Source organism: Vipera berus (assembly GCF_964194415.1).
Source record: "Vipera berus genome assembly, chromosome: 15".
NCBI lineage: Eukaryota > Metazoa > Chordata > Lepidosauria > Squamata > Viperidae > Vipera > Vipera berus.
In genome coordinates this window covers 9,472,938-9,494,313 of record NC_138218.1, presented here as the reverse complement: position 1 = coordinate 9,494,313, position 21,376 = coordinate 9,472,938, and the positions used below count along the sequence as shown (strand labels likewise).

Genomic DNA, 21,376 nt, shown 5'->3' with positions numbered 1-21,376 from the left:
TGGCCGAGGATATTTTTCACACTGGATTTTTTGAGATATATATATATATATATATATATATATATATATATATATATATATATATATATTTGTTCCTTCGTTTACAGGGAGAGCTGCCGCATGTTCCACGAGTTATCCGAAATCTTCTCGGATGAAAACAACCACTCCTTGAGTCGGGAACTGCTCATTAAGGTAAGGGCGCCTTGCAAGGCCCATTGGGGAGAAGCGACTGTTGGCTGGGGGGCAAATAAAAGGGCAGCCCCCCCCCGTTAAACCTTTTTTGATAACCTCCCTGATTGGGTGTGACAGGGCACTTAAAATCTGGCTTTCCCTGGGGTCTTGAGTTAGACAGGACAGTGGCTGTTGGTTTTATTATTTTTAGAATGAATGGGCTTCCTTCCTCCATTTATTCCAGAATTCCTCCCTCCCTCCCTTCCTCCCTTCCCTCCATTGACTTTTGGACTCTTCTTTCTTTCTTTCTTTCTTTCTTTCTTTCTTTCTTTCTTTCTTTCTTTCTTTCTTTCTTTCTTTCTCTCGCTCTCTTGCAACAGAGGGCGGGAAGGACATTTCAAGTATGAATGCAAAGGAAGGAAGGAATTTTGAGGGAATGAGGGAGGAAGGAAGAGAGAAAGAAGTGAGAGAAGGAGAGAAAGAAAGAAGGTGTCCTTTCTCGCTCTCCTCCCTCCATCCCTCTTTCTTACTCTTGGAGTCCCTCCCTCCCTCCCTCCCTCCCTCCCTCCCTCCCTTCCTTCCTTCCTTCCTTCCTTCCTTCCTTCCTTCCTTCCTTCCTTCCTTCCTTCCTTCCTTCCTTCCTTTTCTCTCTCCCTCCCTCCTTGGAATTTTCCTTCCTTCCATTCACTCCTCTGGATGCCTGGGGCTTCATTTGTCTTTTTCCCACAATACCTCCCTTATTCCCCGCTGGGCAAAGTTCCTATGGAGCCGGGCAGCCTTATCAATCCGATAAATAAATAAGCGGCAACATTTAAACCCCGCCTGCAGAAACCCACAGCAAACATGTCTCTTGGACGTGCAGGCTGGGAAACATCCTCGCTTTCTTCTCCCCGGCGGGAAGAACTGCAACGCGAAACCCGCCTCTGCGTTGGTCAGAGGGGGTGGGTGGGCGAAAAGGCCCTTTTTTTCCCCCACCCCACCCCCCCTCCCCTGCAAGAAGTAAAGATTCCCCTCTTGCAGGACCGTGCTGCAGCCAAAAAATGCCTTCTGAACATATAAACATGAGAGAAGGGAGGAACCTTTGAATGAGAGCATAACAAATAAGCGCATTTGTGCGGGCGGGTTCAGCGGGAGTGCTAAAAGCCACGGTGGCTGGACTCCTTCCTATTTTAAAAGCTCGACTCTCAACGGGGACGGGGACGAGGTTGTAAAATTGGGCGTGGAAGGCTGGCAAAGTTCGCTAGTAGTTTGCTCAAGGGTTGGCCTTCGCTTGCTCTTCGGAGCAGAAGGAAAGAGCTGCTGTTTGCAGCCGGTATCTGGCTCGTTCTGCTTAATTTCAGAGGATACTCCCAAAGTTGGCCGCCGAGGAATCCTCTGGTAGGTGGGGCAAAAAGATAAAAAAACCCAGCCAAAAAAAACGTTGACGTCTCACCTCTGGGCTTCCCTCCTGCCTCTTATCTCTTTCTGGAGCACAGACAGCACAGGACGGGTGGATTAGCTGCTATGCCTCACTCACGTTTTCCTCCCAGCCTGGGGAGAGGCAAAACTTTATCCTCCGCGGGTGGTCCTCGGCTTAACAAGAGTTCATTTAGTGGCCATTCAAAGTGACCATGCCGCTGGAAAAAAAGCACCATTTTTCGTACTTAACAACGTTCAGAGCAGGTTGAACTCACCTTTGCTTCTCCCTTCCCCTTTCTCTTCCCTGCGCATTCAGGAAGGGACCTCCAAGTTTGCCACGCTGGAAATCAACCCCAAAAGAGCTCAGAAGCGCCAGCAGCAACAACGAGAAATGGTGAGGATGTGTCAGGGCAACAAAACACCCAAAGTATTGGCCGAGCCAGGCTCCCAGGATGGATGAGATGGATCAAGAGGAGGAGACTAAGAGGAGAAAACTTAATAATCATAATAATAATAATAAGTTGGAAGGGACCTTGGAGGTCATCTAGTCCAACCCCCTGCTCAGGCAGGAAACCCTATACCATTTCAGGCAAATGGCTGTCCGGTCTCTTCTTAAAAACCTCCAGTGTTGGAGCATTCACCGCCTCTGGAGGCAGGTTGTTCCACTGGTTAGTTGTTCTAACGGTCAGGAAGTTTCTCCTTAGTTCCAGGTTGCTTCTCTCCTTGACTAGTTTCCATCCGTTGCTTCTTGTCCTGCCTTCAGGGGCTTTGGAGAAGAGCTTGACTCCCTCTTCTTTGGGGCAGCCCCTCAGATACTGGAAGACTGCTATCATGTCCCCCCCTCGTCCTTCTCTTCCTTAAACTACACATATCCAATTCCAGCAACCGTTCCCTACGTGTTTTCGCCTCCAGTCCCCTGGGACACCTTTCTTGATGAAACAGAGGATATCGGTTGCTCAGGGTTGAACTGTGGGGTCCTTGGGGCTCTCTGAGCTGGGTGGTTTTCTTGCAGACGTCTCATGACCCGGCTAGGTAATGTCATCAGTGCTAGAAGGGAGTGGGATTTGAGGAAGAAGAATTAAAAGAACTGGAAAAGCTTTTTGGCTGAGAAGCGAAACGTCTTCCAGGAAAAACCAAGGAAGTCCAGTTGCCTCTCGAAAAAGCACCTTTGGGACAAGCCTTACCTGGATGATGGAGAATCTGCGTAGACATCTTTTTCTCTTGCTTCTCTGACTCCTCTCCTGTTCCTAATTTTAATTTTTCATTCCAGGGTGTAATGCAAGGCACCATCCCTTACCTGGGCACCTTTCTGACCGACCTGGTGATGCTGGACACGGCCATGAAGGATTATTTAGACGTAGGTTCTCCTCCTATTTTTCCTTCTCTCTTTTCTATATTGCAAGCAACAATTTAAGGTTGGCGTTTTGTTGCCTCCATCCTTCCTTCGACTTATTTCCTGCCAGATTTATGGTTGGTTTGTGTTTTGTTTTGTTTTTTTGTCAAACCAGCACAAAACATGGTTTGTTGCTTAGTTAGGGAAATTGCTCCGCCCAGATTGAGGCCAAAAGAGAGCACGGCGCCCCCTGCTGGACATCTAATGTTCTTTGCTTACATTGTTTTAGCCATGTTTACATTTTATTCCGTGGGGTCTCTTTGACGGCGTAACTTTATAACGAAAAGCACAAGAGTCGTTCTCTCTTGGTGGCGTTTCGTAAATAAATTAAAAACGAAATTGTCTTCTGAGTTTTGGGAAGCTTGGTCCTCGGGGGAACCTCTCTCTCTCTCTCACCAGAATGCCTGCTTTGAGCCTGGAATTTATGGTGTAAGGCTGTAAGTTGTTGATTGGGGTGTGGATGGGTGGCTATTAAGTCGTTGGCTGTTGTTTCCTTGTGCTACCAAGGAAGCTCCTTGGTAAATCAGCACTTCTGTTGATTGACAAGGGGCTCATTCCCCAGGCTTCAATCATTTCCCCGGCTGTTTTTGTATCTGCTCCGCCAACAACCTTAGTTGCTGCGAAATTGAACGTGTTTCCTTGTTCATTGCAACGTGAAGGCTACCAGTCACTTTGGGTCTCCTCGTCTCCTTTCTTGTGTTTCTTGCAATCTTGGTGGTTAGCGTCCTCCCTGGCTCCAAAAAATCCGAAAGCTTGGAAGACAAAATCTCCGATAACGGTGACCGGCCCAGATTGGATCCTGCAGCATTATCCCGGGACTCGTCTATTTGCCTTCATTCGTGAAAAACAGCGAAGAAACATGTCTTCGACTGATAAGTCCCTTTTTCATCCAAAGCTTGTCCACCAATTTTGTTCCCCTGCAAGCTGAGCAATGGAAGATTGCTTCTATAATGCGAGGGGAGAATTCTGGCATCTTAGTTACTGCCGTATTGCTGAAGACTTTTCAATCGTTTTAATACCTGGCATTAGAGCCGTAACCCATCTAACTCCTTGTCTTTTTAAATGTATTTTATTTCTCTTGAATCCCTTAAGGAAAAAAAAAATCTAGCCTCCGGATGCAGATAAATACCTCACAGTCCTTGGTACGGTTGCTAATTCTGCTTTGCTGCAGAAAATATGTGTGTGTGTTGTTGTTGGTTTTTTTTTAAAAAAAAACCTTTCTCATCTCTTGGATGTTTAGAAATTGAAAATCGGGCTGAGTTGGGATATTAAGGATCTGTGTTTTTTTTTCTTTCTTTTTTTTTAGGGAGGTCTGATCAACTTTGAGAAAAGGAGGAAGGTAAGACCTCTGTGATTGTGGTTGTGGCTGTTAATCACTGTCCAGACTTAAGGGCCACTGCAGTTAATCCTCAGCTGAAGACTGCAGTTGAGCTCAAAATTTCTCTTGCCAAGTGAGACAGTTGTTGGCTGATTTTTTCCCCCGACCCGTTTTGCGACCTTTCTCGCCACACGTGTAAAGTGGATCACTGTTAGTTGTTAAGTGAGCCTGTCTGCCCCATTGATTTTGCTTGTCAGAAGGTCGTAAAAGGGGATCACATGACCCCAGCACACTGCGGCCATCATATATATGAGCCAGTTGCCAAATTTTGATCACTTGAGCGTGTGGGTGCCTCAACGGTTATAAGGGGGGAGGAAATGGCCGTAGGTTGCTTTTTGTCGATACCGTTGCAATTTGAACGGCCGCTAAATGAGTATCTGTAAGTGGAGAACTACCTTCTTATCTTGATAAAAGGGGAGGCAGTGGCACCAAACTCGGACCTGTGGGAGGAAAACTTGGAAATCCGGAATCACCTGGAAGAGGTCCTGGTTGACTGGCTGGCATTTTCACACGAAAACCTTGTCAATAAGAGTTTGGTTAAATCCACTCTCGCTTTGCTGCAGCCGCTGCTGTTAAAGCCATGTTTCTGGGGTGTGTGTGTGTGTGTGGTTCTTTTCCTTCTTTTGTCTAAACATAAACACACGCAAACTTCTTCATTGCAGGAGTTCGAAGTCATCGCCCAGATCAAGTTGCTTCAGTCAGCTTGCAATAATTACAGCTTCAAGAAGGACGACCGGTTTGGGACTTGGTTTCACGGCGTGGAACGGCTTAGCGAAGCCGAGAGGTAAGTCGGGGGGGGGGGCTGTCTTCTTCAGGGCTGCAGAGGAAGATTATTCTGGGTTTATTCCCTGCCACCCCCATTTCTTGTTTGCGGGGACACAAGTGGAGGACTGTAAAGCCAAGAAATATTTGTTTCTTTGTGCTGAGGTAAAGAGACTGCCCCAAAGTCACCAAGCTGGCTTTCATTCCTAAGGCGGGACTAGAACTCACCGTCTCCTGGTGAATGGTCCAAAGTCATCCCAGCCAGCTTTCATAATTAAGCCAGGACTAGAACTCACCGTCTGCCGCTTTCTAGCCCGATGCCTTAACCACTAGACCAGATCTCCTACAACTGGGGCCAAATGCTCATAGCCTCCCTTTGCTCTCAGCTACAGCCTTTCGTGTGAGATCGAACCCTTGTCGGAATCAGCCAGCAACACGCTGAAAGCCAAGAAGAACACCGGCATCATTAAACGGTGGAGCGAGTAAGTCGGAAGTGAGGGGCCAGAGGGTCTTCAGTGCAAAACATTGGCAGCTGCCCACCTACCCACCCATCCCTCCAACCATCCATCTCTTTCCCCTTCCATCCTTCCTTTCTTCCTTTCTTCCTTTCTTCCTTCCTTCCTTCCTTCCTTCCTTCCTTCCTTCCTTCCTTCCCTCCCCAAGATCACCTGCACAATCCATTAGAGGCCCCCTCTTCCCACTCAAGGTGGGAGCCAGCCCCGTCCAATCCCCCCAGCCCATTTCCTGACCCGCTTCTCCCCACAGCCGACAGGCCCCCAGCACCGATTCCTGTGCCAGCGGCAGCTCTCACTCCAAGTCCTTTGACCAGCTGAAGTGCGGGCCATACCTCTGCAGCAGCGACGGTGCCGATTCGGCCAGCATCACCTCGGCGGGCTCCAGCAGCTCCGACGTGGAAGAGATCAACATCAGCTTCGTTCCCGATTCGCCCGAGGTTCAAGAGAAGAAGGTACAGGACCACGGCTCGCTGGGATCCACTCCTGCCCAGGGGGTCAGGCAGCAGGTGCGCCCCGCTCAATCGAGGGGGGAGGTGGTGGTTCAGAGCAACCAGGGAACTGAGAAGCTTGGGAGGAGTTGAGCTGAGATCCAGTGAGGTTCTTCTCGGGGCCTTGGAGAGAGAGACGATGGCCAAAAGATACATGGGATGGAAGAAGACGGTAGAAGACGTTTAGAGGTGGTTCGGAGAGTCCACCTCCAAAACTACCTTCTCCACAACGTCTTTGTTCTCCTGGACCACGGAGGCTCCTGATGTAGGCACCGTGGAGACAACTCCAAGCAAGGACAGAGGATAGATAGGCAGATCTCCTTGATTAGACAGTCAACCTTCTCCTTCCTTTTCTCTGGCCTACTCAGTTTTGGGAATCTACCTCGTTGTCCTCCTTGGATACATCGGGTGTTGGGTCAAGTTCAAGCAGCGCTTCGTCATCGTCCGTCTCCTCCACGCCAGTGACGGTGTCCCGTACGCACAAACGCAGCGTCTCGGGAATTTCAAGCTATTCTTCTCTCTCGTTACCTCTTTATAACCAGCAGATCGACGATTGCTGCATCATCCGGGTCAGCTTGGCGGTGGATAATGGAAACATGTATAAAAGTATTTTGGTAGGTACCCTGTCTTTTGCCGGAGGCAAGGGGTGACGAGGTTGGGATAGCAATCTAGTACACACTGAAACGTCTGTACGCTGAGGAGACTTGAGCTTATGGACATGGCTTTGGAACCAGAGTTGGTGAAGATTGTGGGTTTACACCACCTCTTCTTGCACACCCACAAAGACACGGCCTTGGCATACGCGAGAAAATATTTGTAGCTCAGGGTTGAACTGTGGAGTCCTCCGTGCTCTCTGAGCTGGGTGGTTTTCTTGCAGACGTTTCATGACCCAACTAGGTAACATCATCAGTGCTAGAAGGAAGGGGGGTTTGTGAGGAGGAGGAGGAGGAGGAAGAGGAGGAGGAGGACTATGGGGTCCTTGGTGCTCTCTGAGCTGGGTGGTTTTCTTGCAGACGTTTCATGACCCACCCAGGTAACATCATTAGTGCAACATCTGGAGAACATCAATTGCCTTAGCCATGAAATTAAGGGAACGTGGCTTCACTTCACTGTTTGCCTAAAGGTGTACCTCTTTTAAATACCTTCTTCCAGGTGACGAGCCAGGATAAAACCCCGGTGGTGATCCGCAAAGCTATGGCCAAACACAATCTAGACGGGGATCGGCCGGAAGATTATGAACTCATCCAGATCATCTCGGAAGAGAGAGGTACAGAAGAAGATGGCCCTTTGGACACTCTGGTTTATTTATGCTATTTCTTTATTTACTGTGCCCGAGGGTCCAAGCTAGGTGCAGAATCTTTACATTTCTTTCTTTCTCTCCCCCGCCCCCCCCTTCCCCTGTAGAGCTCAAAATTCCCAACAACGCCAACGTCTTCTACGCCATGAACTCAACCGCCAACTACGACTTCGTGCTCAAGAAGCGAGGCTTCTCCAAGGTGATCAAAATCAAGCACGGATCCAGCTCAACTCTACCCAGGGTGAAGCAGAAAGGCTTGAAAATCGCCAAAGGCATCTTCTAACACCCCGTGTGCGTGCGTGCGTGCCTAGGGGGTGGGGGTGTCTCCATCTCCCCCCCTTCCACTGACTCTCCAGGTCTTAAGCCACTCCGCCGTGGGAGTGTGAAGGTGATGCCTCTAGTTGCGTAGCCTCGGATTTTCTCCCGGGACGCTGGTGAGGTCCTCAAGAGGTTGACGGCTTCTTCAGAGCCAAGCTTCTGCAGACTTCTGAGCGCGTGGGATGGTGTTGGCAGAAGCTGGTTCTTGCCTTTAAAAAGATGTGTGTTGCTGTTTTCTTTCTTTTCCCCCCCCCCCACTTCCGGGTCCAGGAAGGATTTTTAAGCTTTTTTTTTTAAAAAACAACAACAACAACAAAAGAATTCCACCTCTCAAGGTCTAAGGACTGCTTAGCCTCTGGCTGTGTTGACTTCTCCGTCCACCGTTCTGCCTTATCGTTCTGTTGACCAACAAGGGTGGTGCTTCTGAGCAGCGGTGGGATCGGGTCCCCTTTTGCCGAGACGATCCTTTTGAGATGGCTCCAGAGGGATTGAAATGCACTTGTGTGATCCGGGAAAGAGAGATTTCCTGTGCTTTGAGGGAGTTTGGGGGCAAGGAAGGGTGGCCTTGCCAGCTGAAGATGGACTTTGGGGTGCCGGACCAAGCCGCCAGATAAATAACTTCTCAATGTTTTTTTTTTATTATTATTACCTGGCCTTTTTATTTTCCTTAACAAGAACCTGCACCAAAGATCTAACAGCACTGTTTGTTTTGTTCTGTTTCATTCAATCGCCAGACCTTCTGCTGACACAGTAGGAGTAAAAACTCAGTTTTGTACAGACACGTGTAAATAAAACTTGTGGATTGGACACAGGGATCGCTGTAAAGCATGGGGGCCAACTCCTCACCCTCCAGTTTATGATCCTAACCCGGATGGACAAATGCCACTTTTGTGTTTTCACGGACTTCAGCCTGACCACCACGAAGTGGCTTCTGTGACTGATAATGCTCAGATGATGATTTTTTTTTGGGGGGGGGGGGTGGTAAAAAAAAAAGCCTCCACAAGAATCGACCCATCCTTCTGAATTTACTAATTCCCTCGATATTTATTGTTTGTAAATAGCCCGGTTGGATTTCTACATTTTACTAACCCCCGTGTAAAACTTCCATCAAGTTCCCTTTATTTTTATTTTTTCTGTTTTAAAAAGGCTTTTGAGGGTGTGGGGGGGGCGTGTAGGTGTGAAAGGAAGGTGTTTTTCACACGTGGGTGGGTTGTTCCGAGAGGTTCTTGGTTTTGAGTGCAAAGAGCTGGAGGTGAGCAATTCAGGCAAAGAGGCATAGAGAAATACCTCTGCTTTTGTTTTTAAACACCCCCTCCCCCCCCAGGCTTCAAGGCTTGATAGATTCATCCTTAAAACTGCAAAAAAAAAACCCCACACAAAACACAACCCCACAGGGATAAGCTGCTGTTTTTCCAAATGGCTTCTTTTGCACCCAGTGCCAAGAGGCAACTAGGGAGATTTGAGGAGTATTTAACAGAGGGGAGCGCACCGCTCACCCCCTTCGTCCTGAAGCCTCGAATCCACGCGGGGAAATCTGGATTTTGCGAGGAAAACAAACGCCAGGGCTTTTCGTCGCTCGCCGACACCTGACGATCTGGTTTCTCGGCTAGCACCCTCTAGCCTGATCCGAAACGAAAAGCGGCGTCGAGATGCGAATGAAAATCTCGAGTTTCCAAGCCGTCTGCCTGGAGTCCGGGTGGACGGGCGACTTCTCCTCACTGTTAGGATGCCAAAAAAAAAGGATGCTTTTTCTAGCCCTGTTTAACAGGAAGATGCTTAAAGAGTTTGGTCCAAGATCAAACTCTTTTTTTTCCCTCCCACCCCCCTCTGCCTATGAAGGAAAGCACCCTCATCCGGAAGGCGGAGAGTAAATCCATCCTTCCCTCCCTCATCCATTTTTTTTTCTTTTCTTTGCAATCTTCTCCTCCTTCCCAAGTTTTCTGGGATCTGTTGCTTTTATGAATTTACGCACCCTGAGAAGGCAACGCTTGTTTACTTTCCTTGCCTTATTAAGGGGATTTTGTGGCCTCTACTTCGGCAGCTTGGCTGGGAGGAAGGAAGGAGCTAAAGGGGCTATTTCTACCTGGAGGCAACCTTCTCTCTCTTGATCAGCCAGGTGAGCACTCCCCCCCTCTCCCCCCCAAAAATAATAAAAAAAAATTGGCAAGGATCTGCCTTCCTTGCAACAACACGCTGCATCCCTTGGAAACACCCGAGATGCTATTAAGGGGAGGCAGGCTTTAGCTCTTGCTCATTTTAAAAATATTTTTAGCTTTTTATTTTCCCCCCCCCCTTGCTGGGGATTGGCGTCAGGAGGCTGCCTCCAGCAAATTCCACAGCCGTAAGGGTGTGTGTGTGCGTGTTTGTGTGTGTGTGTGTATGTGGGTGACTGAATTGTCTAGGCGAGGTCTATTTTGTACCGATATCTGTGGAAGTAGCAGACTAACGCTGGGTGATGTGTATACGGCAATGTGAGTAGCCTTTTCGATTAAAAAAAGAAACTGGAGGTGTCCGTGGTCTTGTTTGGGTGCCTCTCTTGAAGAGTCGGAGATTTTAATTCCCCGCGTTGCCCGAAAGAACAGCGTTGGGCAAAAGAAACCCGCTCACCAACAATGTGAACTGAGAAATTGAACTTAGCGGGAGATCATTATTTGTAGCTCAGGATGGAACGATGAGCTTGGTGGGTGAATTATTGTTTGCTTGCTTGCTTGTTTTTTGCAGACGTTTCATTACCAAACTAGGTAGCGTCGTCGGTGGGATTTTGTGGAGTGGAGAAGAAGGAGGCCTGTGTAAACCCTGAGGCTCTCTAAGCTTGGTAGTTTTCTTGCAGACGTTTCATTACCAAACTAGGTAGCATCATCAGGGCTAGAAGGCAGTGGGGTTTGCTCTCTGTCTATACACAGTAGCTCTGAGCTGGGTTGTTTTTCTGGCAGACGTTTCACTGCCCAGCCAGCTAACATCCCCAGTGGTGGAAGAGAGTGGGGTTTGTGGAGGAGGAAGAGAACGATGCTCGATGCTCCTTGATCTTGGTGGTTTTCTTGCAGACATTTCATGACCAAACTAGGGAATATCATCCGAGCTAGAAGGAAGGGGTGCTTGTGGAATGGAAGAGGAGGAGGGGGAGGAGGAAGAAGAAGGAGAAGAAAAGGACTTTGGTTTCATCGCCAAATGCACTGATGACGTTCCCTAGTTTGGTCATGAAACGCCTGCACGAAAACTGCCCAGCTCAAAGTGCACCCCCACAAACTGAACATATCTGGGGAGGACAGCTGGAGTCCAACCCCAGTTGGATAAGAAATTGGGTCCCCATTTCTGCTCTCGGGGATGACTGGAGAAAAGAGGAGTATAGATACGCCTTTAGGGGAGCAAGGTTTAAAAGCCCGTCCATCGGAGCTGGGCGATGCTTCTGATCTCCCTTGAAAGCAGCTGCATCTTTTCCCCGACAAAGACGCGGGTGCTTTAAAGGGCGGTCGAGAGCATCCAGCGTGCTTTAAAGCTCCATTTCCCTCCTTTCGGGCCTGAACTGCCAGACAGCCCGTTCGCGGACAAGATTTAACGGGATTTAACGTCCAACAGAGATGCTGGAATTTGGGACTTTTGCTGGCCGAACCAAAGGGGGAAATAGGAAAGAAAACTCATAGAGCAAGATCTGTTTATTGGATTCTCGTTTCATGTACAAGCAGCAGAGATGCGGTTCGTGGTTGTTTTCGTTTTATTCCCGCTCGGCTGAGATTCGGACGTCGGGGAGACTGCGGAAAAGCACGTTCCAAAACTTGACGTAAAGGGCACGCAGTCCTTGTTTCACCGAGTTGTAGTTGATGTCATGATTGATGTCTAGGTAGACGGCAGTTTCGTTGTCGTAAGGCACCCAGGCAATGGGGACTTCCGACTCTCCTTGGTTAGGGTCACTGGAAGGGAGGAAGGAAAAAACACACACACACCATCTATCTGTCTGTCCGTCCATTCATCCTACTCTACCTTCTCTATTATCTTTTCTTTCTGTCTGTCTGTCTATCATCTATCTATCTATCTATCTATCTATCTATCATCTATCTATCTATCTATCTATCTATCTATCTATCTATCTATCTATCTATCCATCTGTCTGTCCATCTATCTCATCTGTCTGTCTGTCCGTCTCTCTCTCTCTCTCTCTCTCTCTCTCTCTCTCTCTCTCTCTCTCTCTCTCTCTCTCTCTCTGACCGACCATCCATCCATCCATCCATCCATCCCTATCTATCTATCTATCTATCTATCTATCTATCTATCTATCTATCTATCTATCTATCTATCTATCTCATCTGTCTGTCCATCTATCTCATCTGTCTGTCTGTCCATCTATCTCATCTGTCTGTCTGTCTGTCCGTCTCTCTCTCTCTCTCTCTCTCTCTGACCGACCATCCATCCATCCATCCATCCATCCATCCATCTCTATCTATCTATCTATCTATCTATCTATCTATCTATCTATCTATCTATCTATCTATCTATCTATCTATCTATCTATCTATCTACAGTATCTATCTATCTTATCCTATTTAAGAACTGCCCACCTCCCTCACAGAGGGCCTCCAGGCAGTCTACAACAAAGCATGAAAAGCATTTTAAAAAGCAGTATGTAACATCTAAAAGAGGAACGTTAAAAATTGTTTGATAGGTGGTGGTTGGGGGGCGGGGGAAGTGAAGGCTTTCAGGGCCCTCCCCAGCCCCCTGGCTGCGTGCTCCACTCTACGCCCCAAGTTCTCACCCGGTTCTGGCGAAGTTGGTCCAATAAGCAATCATGGCTTTGGAGAGCTTTCTGTGCCGGGGCTTGTAACCCAAGGGCGTAGCAAACGGTTTGCCGAAGACGTACTGAATATCGTCGGCGTGATCCGCCCCCACCCAGCTGGGGTAGACTGGCATTCGCGAAGGCTCGGAGAAGAGGTAGCTGTAGGTCTTGGCAGTTCTGGAATAAGCAAGGGAGAAAGAGGACAGCGAGAAGGATTAATTGGTGGAATAGCTTGCCTCCGGGACTTGTGGGTGCTCCATCGCTGGAGGTTGTCAAAAAAAAAAAAAAGATTGCACAACCATTGGAATGGTCTAGGGCAGGGGTAGGCAACCCTGGCTCTTTTGTGACTCGTGGACTTGAACTCCCAGAATTCCCGAGCCAGCCATGCTGAGCGGAACGGGAGAGGTTTCCAAGCTGAGCCAGGCTGGCTCAGGAATTTTGGGAGTTGAAGTCCACCAGTCATCAAAGGGCCAAGGTTGCCTACCCCTGGTATAGGGTCTCCTGCTTGAGCAGGTGGTTGGACTAGAAGACCTCCAAGATCCCTTCCAGACCTAGGATTCTATGTAATTTTCCTGAACCTGGTTTATAACACTTCCTGCCTTGGTTAATTCAGCTGGGCTCCCGCCCAACCCTACCGGTTTAGCAGAGAGGGCCATCCGAAAGCAAGATATTCCCCACCACTATCCCCACCACCAGCGAGGACCCCTCCAAGTCCTTCGTTGCTCACTTGGCATTTTTCCGGTGCAGCTGAAGTGTTTGCTGGGTGGGAACCAGGAAGATATAGTCAGTCTCCACATCTACCACTGTCCTCTTGATGACCTCTTGGTCTTCCGTGTTGCTCCACACCTGGGTGTACACCGCGTAGGCCGCTTCAGCTCCTGCAGGCCCCTTCTCTACCGTCAGGCCCTCAATTAATCGGTAGACCTGTTGCCTGAAAAAGAAAAAAACGAAAGGGTCCATCCAGCGTGGCGTTCCTATCCCCCTTTGGGAACAATTGTTCTCCTCAGTTCTAGGTTGCGTCTAGTGCCCAGCCTCTGTTTGCCTTCTCTCCTTACGGGGTGATCTTCACCATGGGGCGGTTGATGCCTGGCAGGTCGATGCCGGCAAAGAAATGTCCATCCATATTGTTGACCCCAACAAGGTAGTCGATGTCGGCCGTGTTGGCAAAGAGATTCTTCGGATGATCAGGGATGAAATCTCCGTCCACCACGGGAGTGAAGGCCAGATAATGGACCAAGGGGTCTGCGAGGGAAGACAGCCCGTTCAACCCCTCAGGTTCAGAGAGACAGCAGGAGGGATAAAGTGTCATGGTCTCAAAAGCCCCGTTGGAGGAAAGGAGTAGCTGGCCACCCACCCTCCCTCTGAAGGGGCCAGCCAAAGTTGCAGGTAAAATGCAGGAAATCCGCGATGCAGACCAGGAGCCTCCCAACTGCGGAGGAGGAGGACTGTGGCGGCCTTGATGCTCTCTGAGCTGGGTGGTTTCCTTGCAGACGTTTCATGACCCAACTAGGGAACATCATCAGTGCTAGGGGGGAATGGGGTTTATGAAGAGGAGGAGGAGGACTGTGGGGTCCTTGGTGCTCCCTGACCTTGGTTGTTTTCTTGCAGATCTGGGTAACATCATGCGAGCACTGATGAGGTTATGCGTCGTTGGGTAATGAAACATCTGCATAAAAATAACGAATCTCAGAGAGCACCAAGGAGCCCTCATTTGAACCCTGAGCTACAAATATTCTCCTTTATTAGAAGCTCAATTGTCCCTTTGGGCGGGCTTATGAAACCCTCCCCCCACTTCCCGGACACTCTTCCTCACCCCAACCCCCCTCCGGCTTACAGCGCAAGTTGGTGACTTCCAGGTGATAGGCAAGGGTCAAGGTCTTCGGATCGGTCACTCGGAGGCAGTTGGCCATGACGGTGGTGTTGCCCGTCGGACAGCCCACTTTCTGCGCAATCTGGAAGGGGGAATCTCTGTTTATTTGGCTGCAGGAGGGACCGATCCTCCTGAACGGGAAGTCCTCGATTTACAGCAGTTCATTTAGTGACCGCTCAAAGTTACAACAGCCCTGGGGGGGGGGAAAAAGGGACCTGCAACCATTTTTCACCGTTAACGGCCGTTGCAGTATCCCTGTTCAAAACGGATCAAAATTCAGGGGGGGGGGCTTGGCAAGTGACTCGTATTTATGACAGTGGCAGCATCCCGGGGGGGGTCACTTGATCCCCTTTTGTGACCTTCTGACGAGCAAAGTCAACGGGGGTGAAGCCGGATTCACTTAACAACCGGATTCACTTAACAATTGCAGCGATTCCCTGAACAACGCCGACAAGAAAGGTCATAAAATGGGACGCCGCTCGCGGAACTGTCTGGCTCTTGACGCGGGAACATCCCAGTCCTCATCTGCATCGGCCAGCTGTGGTCCCTCGGGCCAGCCTTTTGAAATCACACGGAGGGCAGCTGCCCCACTCCCGCCCTCTGCCTTCTCCAATCCACTTTTGCGAGGGGAGCGTGGAGAGAACTTTAGAGAAGCCCCACTTAACCTCTGCCAGCAACTCAGATAAACCCCGAGACCAGGACAGGAGGCAAGCCAGAGGGAGGGATTCCCAGGAACGGGATGTGTGGGTTCTACGTTACCTTGATCGCCCAGAAAAGGGGGTCCTTTTGGATGGCCCACGGGCACAGGCCGACTCCACTCTGGCTGAGGGCCCGTCGGATCAAGCCTTTGTTGTAGGGCGACAGCATCTACAGGCAGAAAACGGAGCAAGCTTTGGAAACCTAGGATTTCAACCTGAGCGGATTTAGAATCCCTAGGGGATGCATTCCAAACCAATCTGCTGGAGAAGGCTGGAGAAATAAACCTAACTGATGAAGGAGAATATTTGTAGCTCAGGGTTGAAATGAGGGGGTCCTTGGGTGACGTCTGAGCTGGTGATGTCTTGCAGATGGCACTGAGGAGGTTACCTAGTTGGTAACATCTGCAAGAAAACAAGCAGGCTCAGAGGGCACCAAGGACCTAACAATCATCTCCTCCTCCTCCTCCTCCTCCTCCTCCTCCTCCTCCTCCTCCTCCTCCTCCTCCTCCTCCTCCTCTCCCTTCTAGCACTGATGATGCTACCTAGTTGGGTAATGAAATGTCTGCAAGCAAACAAGCAGGCTCAGAGAGCACAAGGACCTAACAATCATCTCCTCCTCCTCCTCCTCCTCCTTCTTCTCCTCCTCCTCCTCCTCCTCCTCCTCCTCCTCTCTCCTTCTAGCACTGATGATGCTACCAAGTTGGGTAATGAAATGTCTGCAAGCAAACAAGCAGGCTCAGAGAGCACAAGGACCTAACAATCATCTCCTCCTCCTCCTCCTCCTCCTCTTCCTCCTCCCCCCTCCACAATCCCCCCTCCCTTCTAGCACTCATGATGTTACCTAGTTTGGATAATGAAACGTCTGCAAGAAAACCACCAAACTCAGACAGCACCAAGGAGCCTCCATCAAACCTAACTCTCCCTTCCGGGAATCATGACTTGATCCCCAACAGACGAAAGCGAGACCCATTCCCACGACGCACGTATCCCAGTACCGAATGAAAGCAGGGACTTTGTAACTAGCTTCGTTCCAAAGAAGCCTACTAGCTGGGCTGCCATAGGAGGCAACGCAAAAGCAGGATTATGCCCATGGTGGTTTCCTTTGGGGAGATCCAGCAGGCCAAGCGGGATCCAAGGGGCAATGAGACGATGAAACGAACGTCTTTTTTTTTTTTTTTGCTTTCTAAAAAGGTCGCCCTGTTTGTCTGGGGCTTGGCTAAAGATCTGCCCTCGAGAATCTCTTCCCCCATGTTCAAAAGAGTCCGCACAAACACCTACCAGGCAGCCGAGAGACTTCCAGGCACCCTCACCTGTAAGGAGACGCTGACAGCACCAGCAGATTCCCCAAAAATTGTGATGTTGTCAGGGTCTCCCCCGAAATTTTTGATGTTCCTCTTCACCCAAGCGATGGCCATGTGTTGATCCTTGAGGCCGTAGTTTCCTTGAAGAAGAAGAGAACGCGAAGCATTAAGCAACCATTGTTCTCCCTCTTTTATGAAAGGATTCATGCTTTCTCAATCCAGGAAAGAGAGCGCGTTTGGTGTAGTGCTAAAGGCACCAGGCTGCAAACCAGGAGATTGGAAGTTCTAGTCCTGCTTTAAGGCATGGAAGCTGGCTGGGTGACTTTGGGCTAATCATCAGGACATGGTGAATTCTAGTCCTACCTTAGGCATGAAAACGTACTTGGGAGATTTTGGACCAGTCCCTCCCTCAATTAAGAATTTACACCCCCCCCCCCCCCAAAAAAAACACAACTGCAGGTATTTCTACTGTCAGGAGCCAGGATGGATCGATGGACAAATAAATGGAAACCTTGCTCCTAAAAGCAACTAATTCAGAGTAACTGAAAACTAAAACGGTGACACAAAATCGTTGCAAGAGGCTAGTCTTCATCAAGGATGGAGAGGAGCAAAATTCTCCCACGCTGAACTTACCCGGAAGAGCAGCGTCGCCAGTACTCAGGAAACCCAACGGGCCAAGCCGGTAATTGAAAGTCACCACAATCACCTTCCCACGGCTGGCGATTTCCTCCCCGTCGTACAAATAGTTGCTCAGAAAGTTGGCGCCTTGTCCACCACCCCAGATGTAGGCCCCTCCGTAAATCCAGATCATCACCGGCAAGTTGGTGGAGACTGAAGGAGAGGGAGATGGCAAAGCCAAGAGAAAATGTGAAGTGGGCAAGGAACAGCGTTCAAGTCAGCCTTGACTTGTCCATCCTGAGGATGTCCAGATCAATAACGCTGAACTTCATCAACGGAGCCGGCTACTTGAAAAAGCCAACCCTGGTTTTCCAACGTTGACTGGAGGCCAGGTCAAGCCAAAAGAGGCTTTATCTCCTGAGGTATCACATCTCTTGTGAATTTGGGACTTGGCACGTAAACCGGTGAACATGTTGCACGTGGAGATTCTCCATCATCCAGGACATGGTTGTCCCAAAATCCAGGCAACTGGATTTTTGTTGTTGTTTCCCTTGAAACGTTTTGCTTCTCATCCAAGAAGCTTCTTCAGTTCTGAAGTAGCTTCTTGGATGAGAAGCAAAACGATTTCAAGGGGGGGGGGAACCCCAAGAAAGTCCAGTTGCCTTTGGGAAAATGAACATGTTGGTGGATTGCACGGATCTATTTTAGATTCCCTGAAACAAAATTCCAGTGAAAATTTCTCACAACCTTCTTTTTTTTCGCCCCAATTTGCTGTGAGGCTGGTTCTATGTTTTCAAAAACAGTTTATTCCTCGGTAACTCATTTCCTGGAAAGGCAGCAGCGAAAATAAGAAGTAAAAAATAAAAATGGTGGGCGAATTCTAAGTTCTAGCATCACCTTACCCTGTTTCTTCCCTTGAGGGACCCAGATGTTTAGATACAGGCAGTCTTCAGAGCCACGCACATCTGTCTGGGTGAGGGTGGACTGCATGCAACGTTTTTGAAATTTGTCAGCCTGCAGTGTGCCTGAGAAACAAAGGACACCACAGAACTGGCTGTGTATCACTTGAGGTGACGTATGCTCCAATCGATAACCACCCTCCACATCAACACAACTTTTAGAGTCATAAAAGTTGAGTGCAGGATACTTTTTGTATTTTTTTAAGTTCTCGGATACTGATGCAGACATAATAACAGAATAACGGTGCTGGAAGGGACCTTGGAGGTCATCTAGTCCAACCCCCCCTGCCCAAGCAGGGGACCCTATACCATTTTAGACAAATGGCTGTCCAGTCTCTCCTCGAAATCCTCCAGTGATGGAGCACCCACAACTTCTGGAGGCAGGTAGTTCCACTGATTAATTGTTTCTAATTGTCAGGAAGTTTCTCCTTAGTTCCAGGTTGCTTCTCTCCTTGATCAGTTTCCATCCGTTGCTTCTTCTCCTGCCTTCAGGCGCTTTGGAGAAGAGGTTGACCCCCTCTTTTTTGTGGCAGCCCATGAGATTTTGGAAGATTGCTATCAACTCACCCCTAGTTCTTCTTTTTATTAAACTAAATATACCCAATTTCAGCAACCGTTCCTTATATGTTTTAGCTTCCAGTCCCCTAATCATCTTTGTTGCTCTTCTCTGCACTCTTTCTAGAGTCTCGACATCTTTTTTACATCGTGGTGACCAAAACTGGATGCAGTATTCCAAGTGTGGCCTTACCAAGGCCTTGTAAAGTGGTATTAACACTTCACGTGACCTTGATTCTCTCCCTCTGTTAATGCAGCCCAGCACTGTGTTGGCTTTTTTGGCAACTGCAGCACACAGCTGGCTCCTATTTAAGTGACTGTCCACTACGAGTCCAAGATCCCTTTTGCCGCTACTATTGTTGAGTCACATTAATATTTAGACCCTATTCTTGACAAGCAATGACCTCATCCTAATTCTAGAGGACAGGAGGAAATGAAGGATCCACACTTTCATAATAAATCCCTCCCTCCCACAACTTTCTAGTCCTTAAGGATGCAAACGGATGCCTTCAAAAGCCCCTGGAGGACGTCTAGCAAGATGCAAAAACATGTTTATTTTTCTGCCTCATTCGTCAAAGTTACCAAGCTTAGAAGCTCCCTCCTCACCCACAGTTAAACCAAATCTAGAGAAAGGATGCCAAATCACTCAAATGCAGCTTTGTACCACATGCCGACATTCATCAAAAATAGAAAAGATAACCTGTCTTAAATTGTTTAGGCCAGCACAGGCTTCTCCGTCTTCTTATTCAAGACGCCTGAGGGACTTCCTATAATGCAATGGTTATCATTTAAAAACAGAATTTAATTCAGTTTAAGGTACCTTGTCCATCTTACCTGGCCAGCCGGGGTGAGGCTGGGGGTCTTCCAAGGTCTTGGTGGGGGCAGCAAAAGGGATTCCTTTGAAAGTGTCCATATAATCTCCAAAAAGGCCCAGTTTTTTGTTAACGCCTTCCACAAACCCGCCTTCTGTGTTGACGATGCCCAGCTACGCACATGCCACAAAAGGGAGGAAGCGTGCGTCAATTCTTGCACCGAGAAAGACACGGCAGCTTTGATGAGACACAATAGTAACCTCAGCATTCACACCGATTTCAAAGAGATAAAACCAAAGGGACATTCTGCCAGGTTTCCCCCAAAATATTTTACATACAGGTAGCCCTCGACTTATGATCACAGTTGAGCCCAAAATCTGTCACTAAACAAGGCACTTCCTAAGTGAGTTTGCCCCAGAATAGAATAGAATAGAATAGAATAGAATAGAATAGAATAGAATAGAATAGAATAGAATAGAATAGAATAGAATAGAATAGAATAGAATTAAAGAATAGAATAGAATAGAATAGAATAGAATAGAATAGAATAGAATAGAATAGAATAGAATAGAATAGAATAGAATAGAATAGAATAGAATAGAATAGAATAGAATAGAATAGAATAGAATAGGGAGTGGAATAGAGTAGAATATAGAATAGAATAGAATAGAATAGAATAGAATAGAATAGAATAGAATAGAATAGAATAGAATAGAATAGAATAGAATAGAATAGAATAATAGAATAGAATAGAATAGAATAGAATAGAATAGAATAGAATAGAATAGAATAGAATAGAATAATAGAATAGAATAGAATAGAATAGAATAGAATAGAATAGAATAGAATAGAATAGAATAGGAAATGGGAGTGGAATAGAGTAGAATATAGAATAGAATAGAATAGAATAGAATAGAATAGAATAGAATAGAATAGAATAGAATAGAATAGAATAGAATAGAATAGAATAGAAATAGAAATAGAAATAGAAAATGGAGTAGAATAGAGTAGAACAGAGTAGAAATAGAAAATGGAATGGAATGGAATGGAATAGAATAGAATAGAATCTGGAAGGGACCCTGGAGGTCTTCTAGTCCAGCCCCCTGCTGAAGCCACCCCAGGAGTTAAGTTAGGTCACCCGGCCATTTGAGTGAACCTGGCTTCCCCCGTTGAGTTTGCTTGTCAAAAGGTTGCAAGAAGGGGAGCCCATGACCCAGCAACGGCCATAAGTATGAATCAGTGGCCAAGAGGCTGAATTTTGATCACCTGGCCACGGCGATGCTACAAAGGGCATCGGTGGGACAAAACGGTCCCAAGTCTCTTTCTTTTCAGTGCCGCCGCTAACTTTGAACGGTCGCTAAATGAACCGTTATAAGTCAAGGACTACCTCTAGGCCCCCTTAGTTAGCTGGAGATTACCTTTGCAGCTCCCGCTGCCCGCAGGCAGAGGACCACGAAGCCCAGAATGGTCCAGCAATGCATGGTGGAGTCCGAATGGGCTGCTACGTCCCAGACGAATGGCTTTATATCCTAGGTTCAGCCCAGTATCTATATCATCTCAAGGTCACTGGTGTTCCACTCACAGCGGAAAAACTGCTGGGCAGGTTTCTTTGCCTCCTGCAAAGGTTTTGCAGGGAAAATATCTAAGATAAATCCAATGACGTGGGGAAAACTTAATCTCCCCTTTCTATTTACCAGCTGGTGCTCTCACACAGTTCGGCCCCCAGCCCTGACAGATAGTAAATAAAACTCCCACCTAGAAATGGTTGATAAGATTAGAACAACTATGGGGATAATACAGCCTTTTTTTAAAAAAAAAAACCTACCGATCAGCCCTCCACAAGGATATAGAATTGATTTTGAGTGTTTCTGCCTCAGCCGTGCCAAATATGTGGAATAACATTTGTCCAAAATGGTATAGGGTCTCTTGATCGAGCAGGTTTGGTTAGAAGACCACCGAGGTCTTCTAGTCTAACCCCCTGCTCAAGCAGGACACCCTATACAATTCTGAACAAATGGCTGTCCAATCTCTGCTTAAAATCTTCCAGTGTTTGAACACCCACAACTTCTGGAGCC

General features: G+C 48.0%; 2 protein-coding genes across 4 annotated transcripts in view; one reads left to right on the top strand and one right to left on the bottom strand.

Moving 5' to 3' along the window:
* The window catches only part of RALGDS (ral guanine nucleotide dissociation stimulator), a 55,760-nt gene extending 45,534 nt beyond the window's left edge, over positions 1–10,226 (top strand). For 2 of the 3 annotated variants that reach the window (XM_081340013.1, XM_081340014.1), the window contains exons 9-18: positions 108–192; positions 1,886–1,963; positions 2,840–2,926; positions 4,269–4,301; positions 5,003–5,124; positions 5,489–5,584; positions 5,868–6,123; positions 6,474–6,719; positions 7,258–7,372; positions 7,510–10,226. In XM_081340013.1, coding sequence (XP_081196139.1) covers positions 108–192; positions 1,886–1,963; positions 2,840–2,926; positions 4,269–4,301; positions 5,003–5,124; positions 5,489–5,584; positions 5,868–6,123; positions 6,474–6,719; positions 7,258–7,372; positions 7,510–7,685 — 1,294 coding nt within the window. In that variant the 3' untranslated portion in view covers positions 7,686–10,226. The remainder of the gene's footprint in view (positions 1–107; positions 193–1,885; positions 1,964–2,839; positions 2,927–4,268; positions 4,302–5,002; positions 5,125–5,488; positions 5,585–5,867; positions 6,124–6,473; positions 6,720–7,257; positions 7,373–7,509) is intronic. The other variant, XM_081340015.1, reaches the window with a different exon arrangement.
* A 1,134-nt stretch (positions 10,227–11,360) lies between these two features.
* On the bottom strand, positions 11,361–21,306 carry CEL (carboxyl ester lipase). Its single transcript, XM_081339942.1, has 11 exons — positions 20,720–21,306; positions 19,324–19,474; positions 17,878–18,000; positions 16,991–17,188; positions 16,367–16,497; positions 15,118–15,225; positions 14,323–14,440; positions 13,544–13,730; positions 13,216–13,419; positions 12,468–12,665; positions 11,361–11,628 (listed from the first exon to the last, which is right to left on the bottom strand). Exons 1-11 carry the CDS (start codon positions 20,780–20,782, stop codon positions 11,433–11,435), a joined length of 1,677 nt encoding a protein of 558 aa, XP_081196068.1. The 5' UTR covers positions 20,783–21,306; the 3' UTR covers positions 11,361–11,432.
* Between the last annotated feature and the right edge of the window lie 70 nt (positions 21,307–21,376).

Bases quoted from the DNA above. Each gene is read 5' to 3' on its own strand.
- CEL (XM_081339942.1), bottom strand. From the start codon at position 20,782: ATGCATTGCTGGACCATTCTGGGCTTCGTGGTCCTCTGCCTGCGGGCA. The intron at 18,001-19,323 runs GTAAGATGGACA...TTTGTTTCTCAG, and splicing joins GCCTCACCCCGGCTGGCCAG to GCACACTGCAGGCTGACAAA. The intron at 13,731-14,322 runs GTAAGCCGGAGG...CTTCCCTCGCAG, and splicing joins GGAAGTCACCAACTTGCGCT to ACCCCTTGGTCCATTATCTG.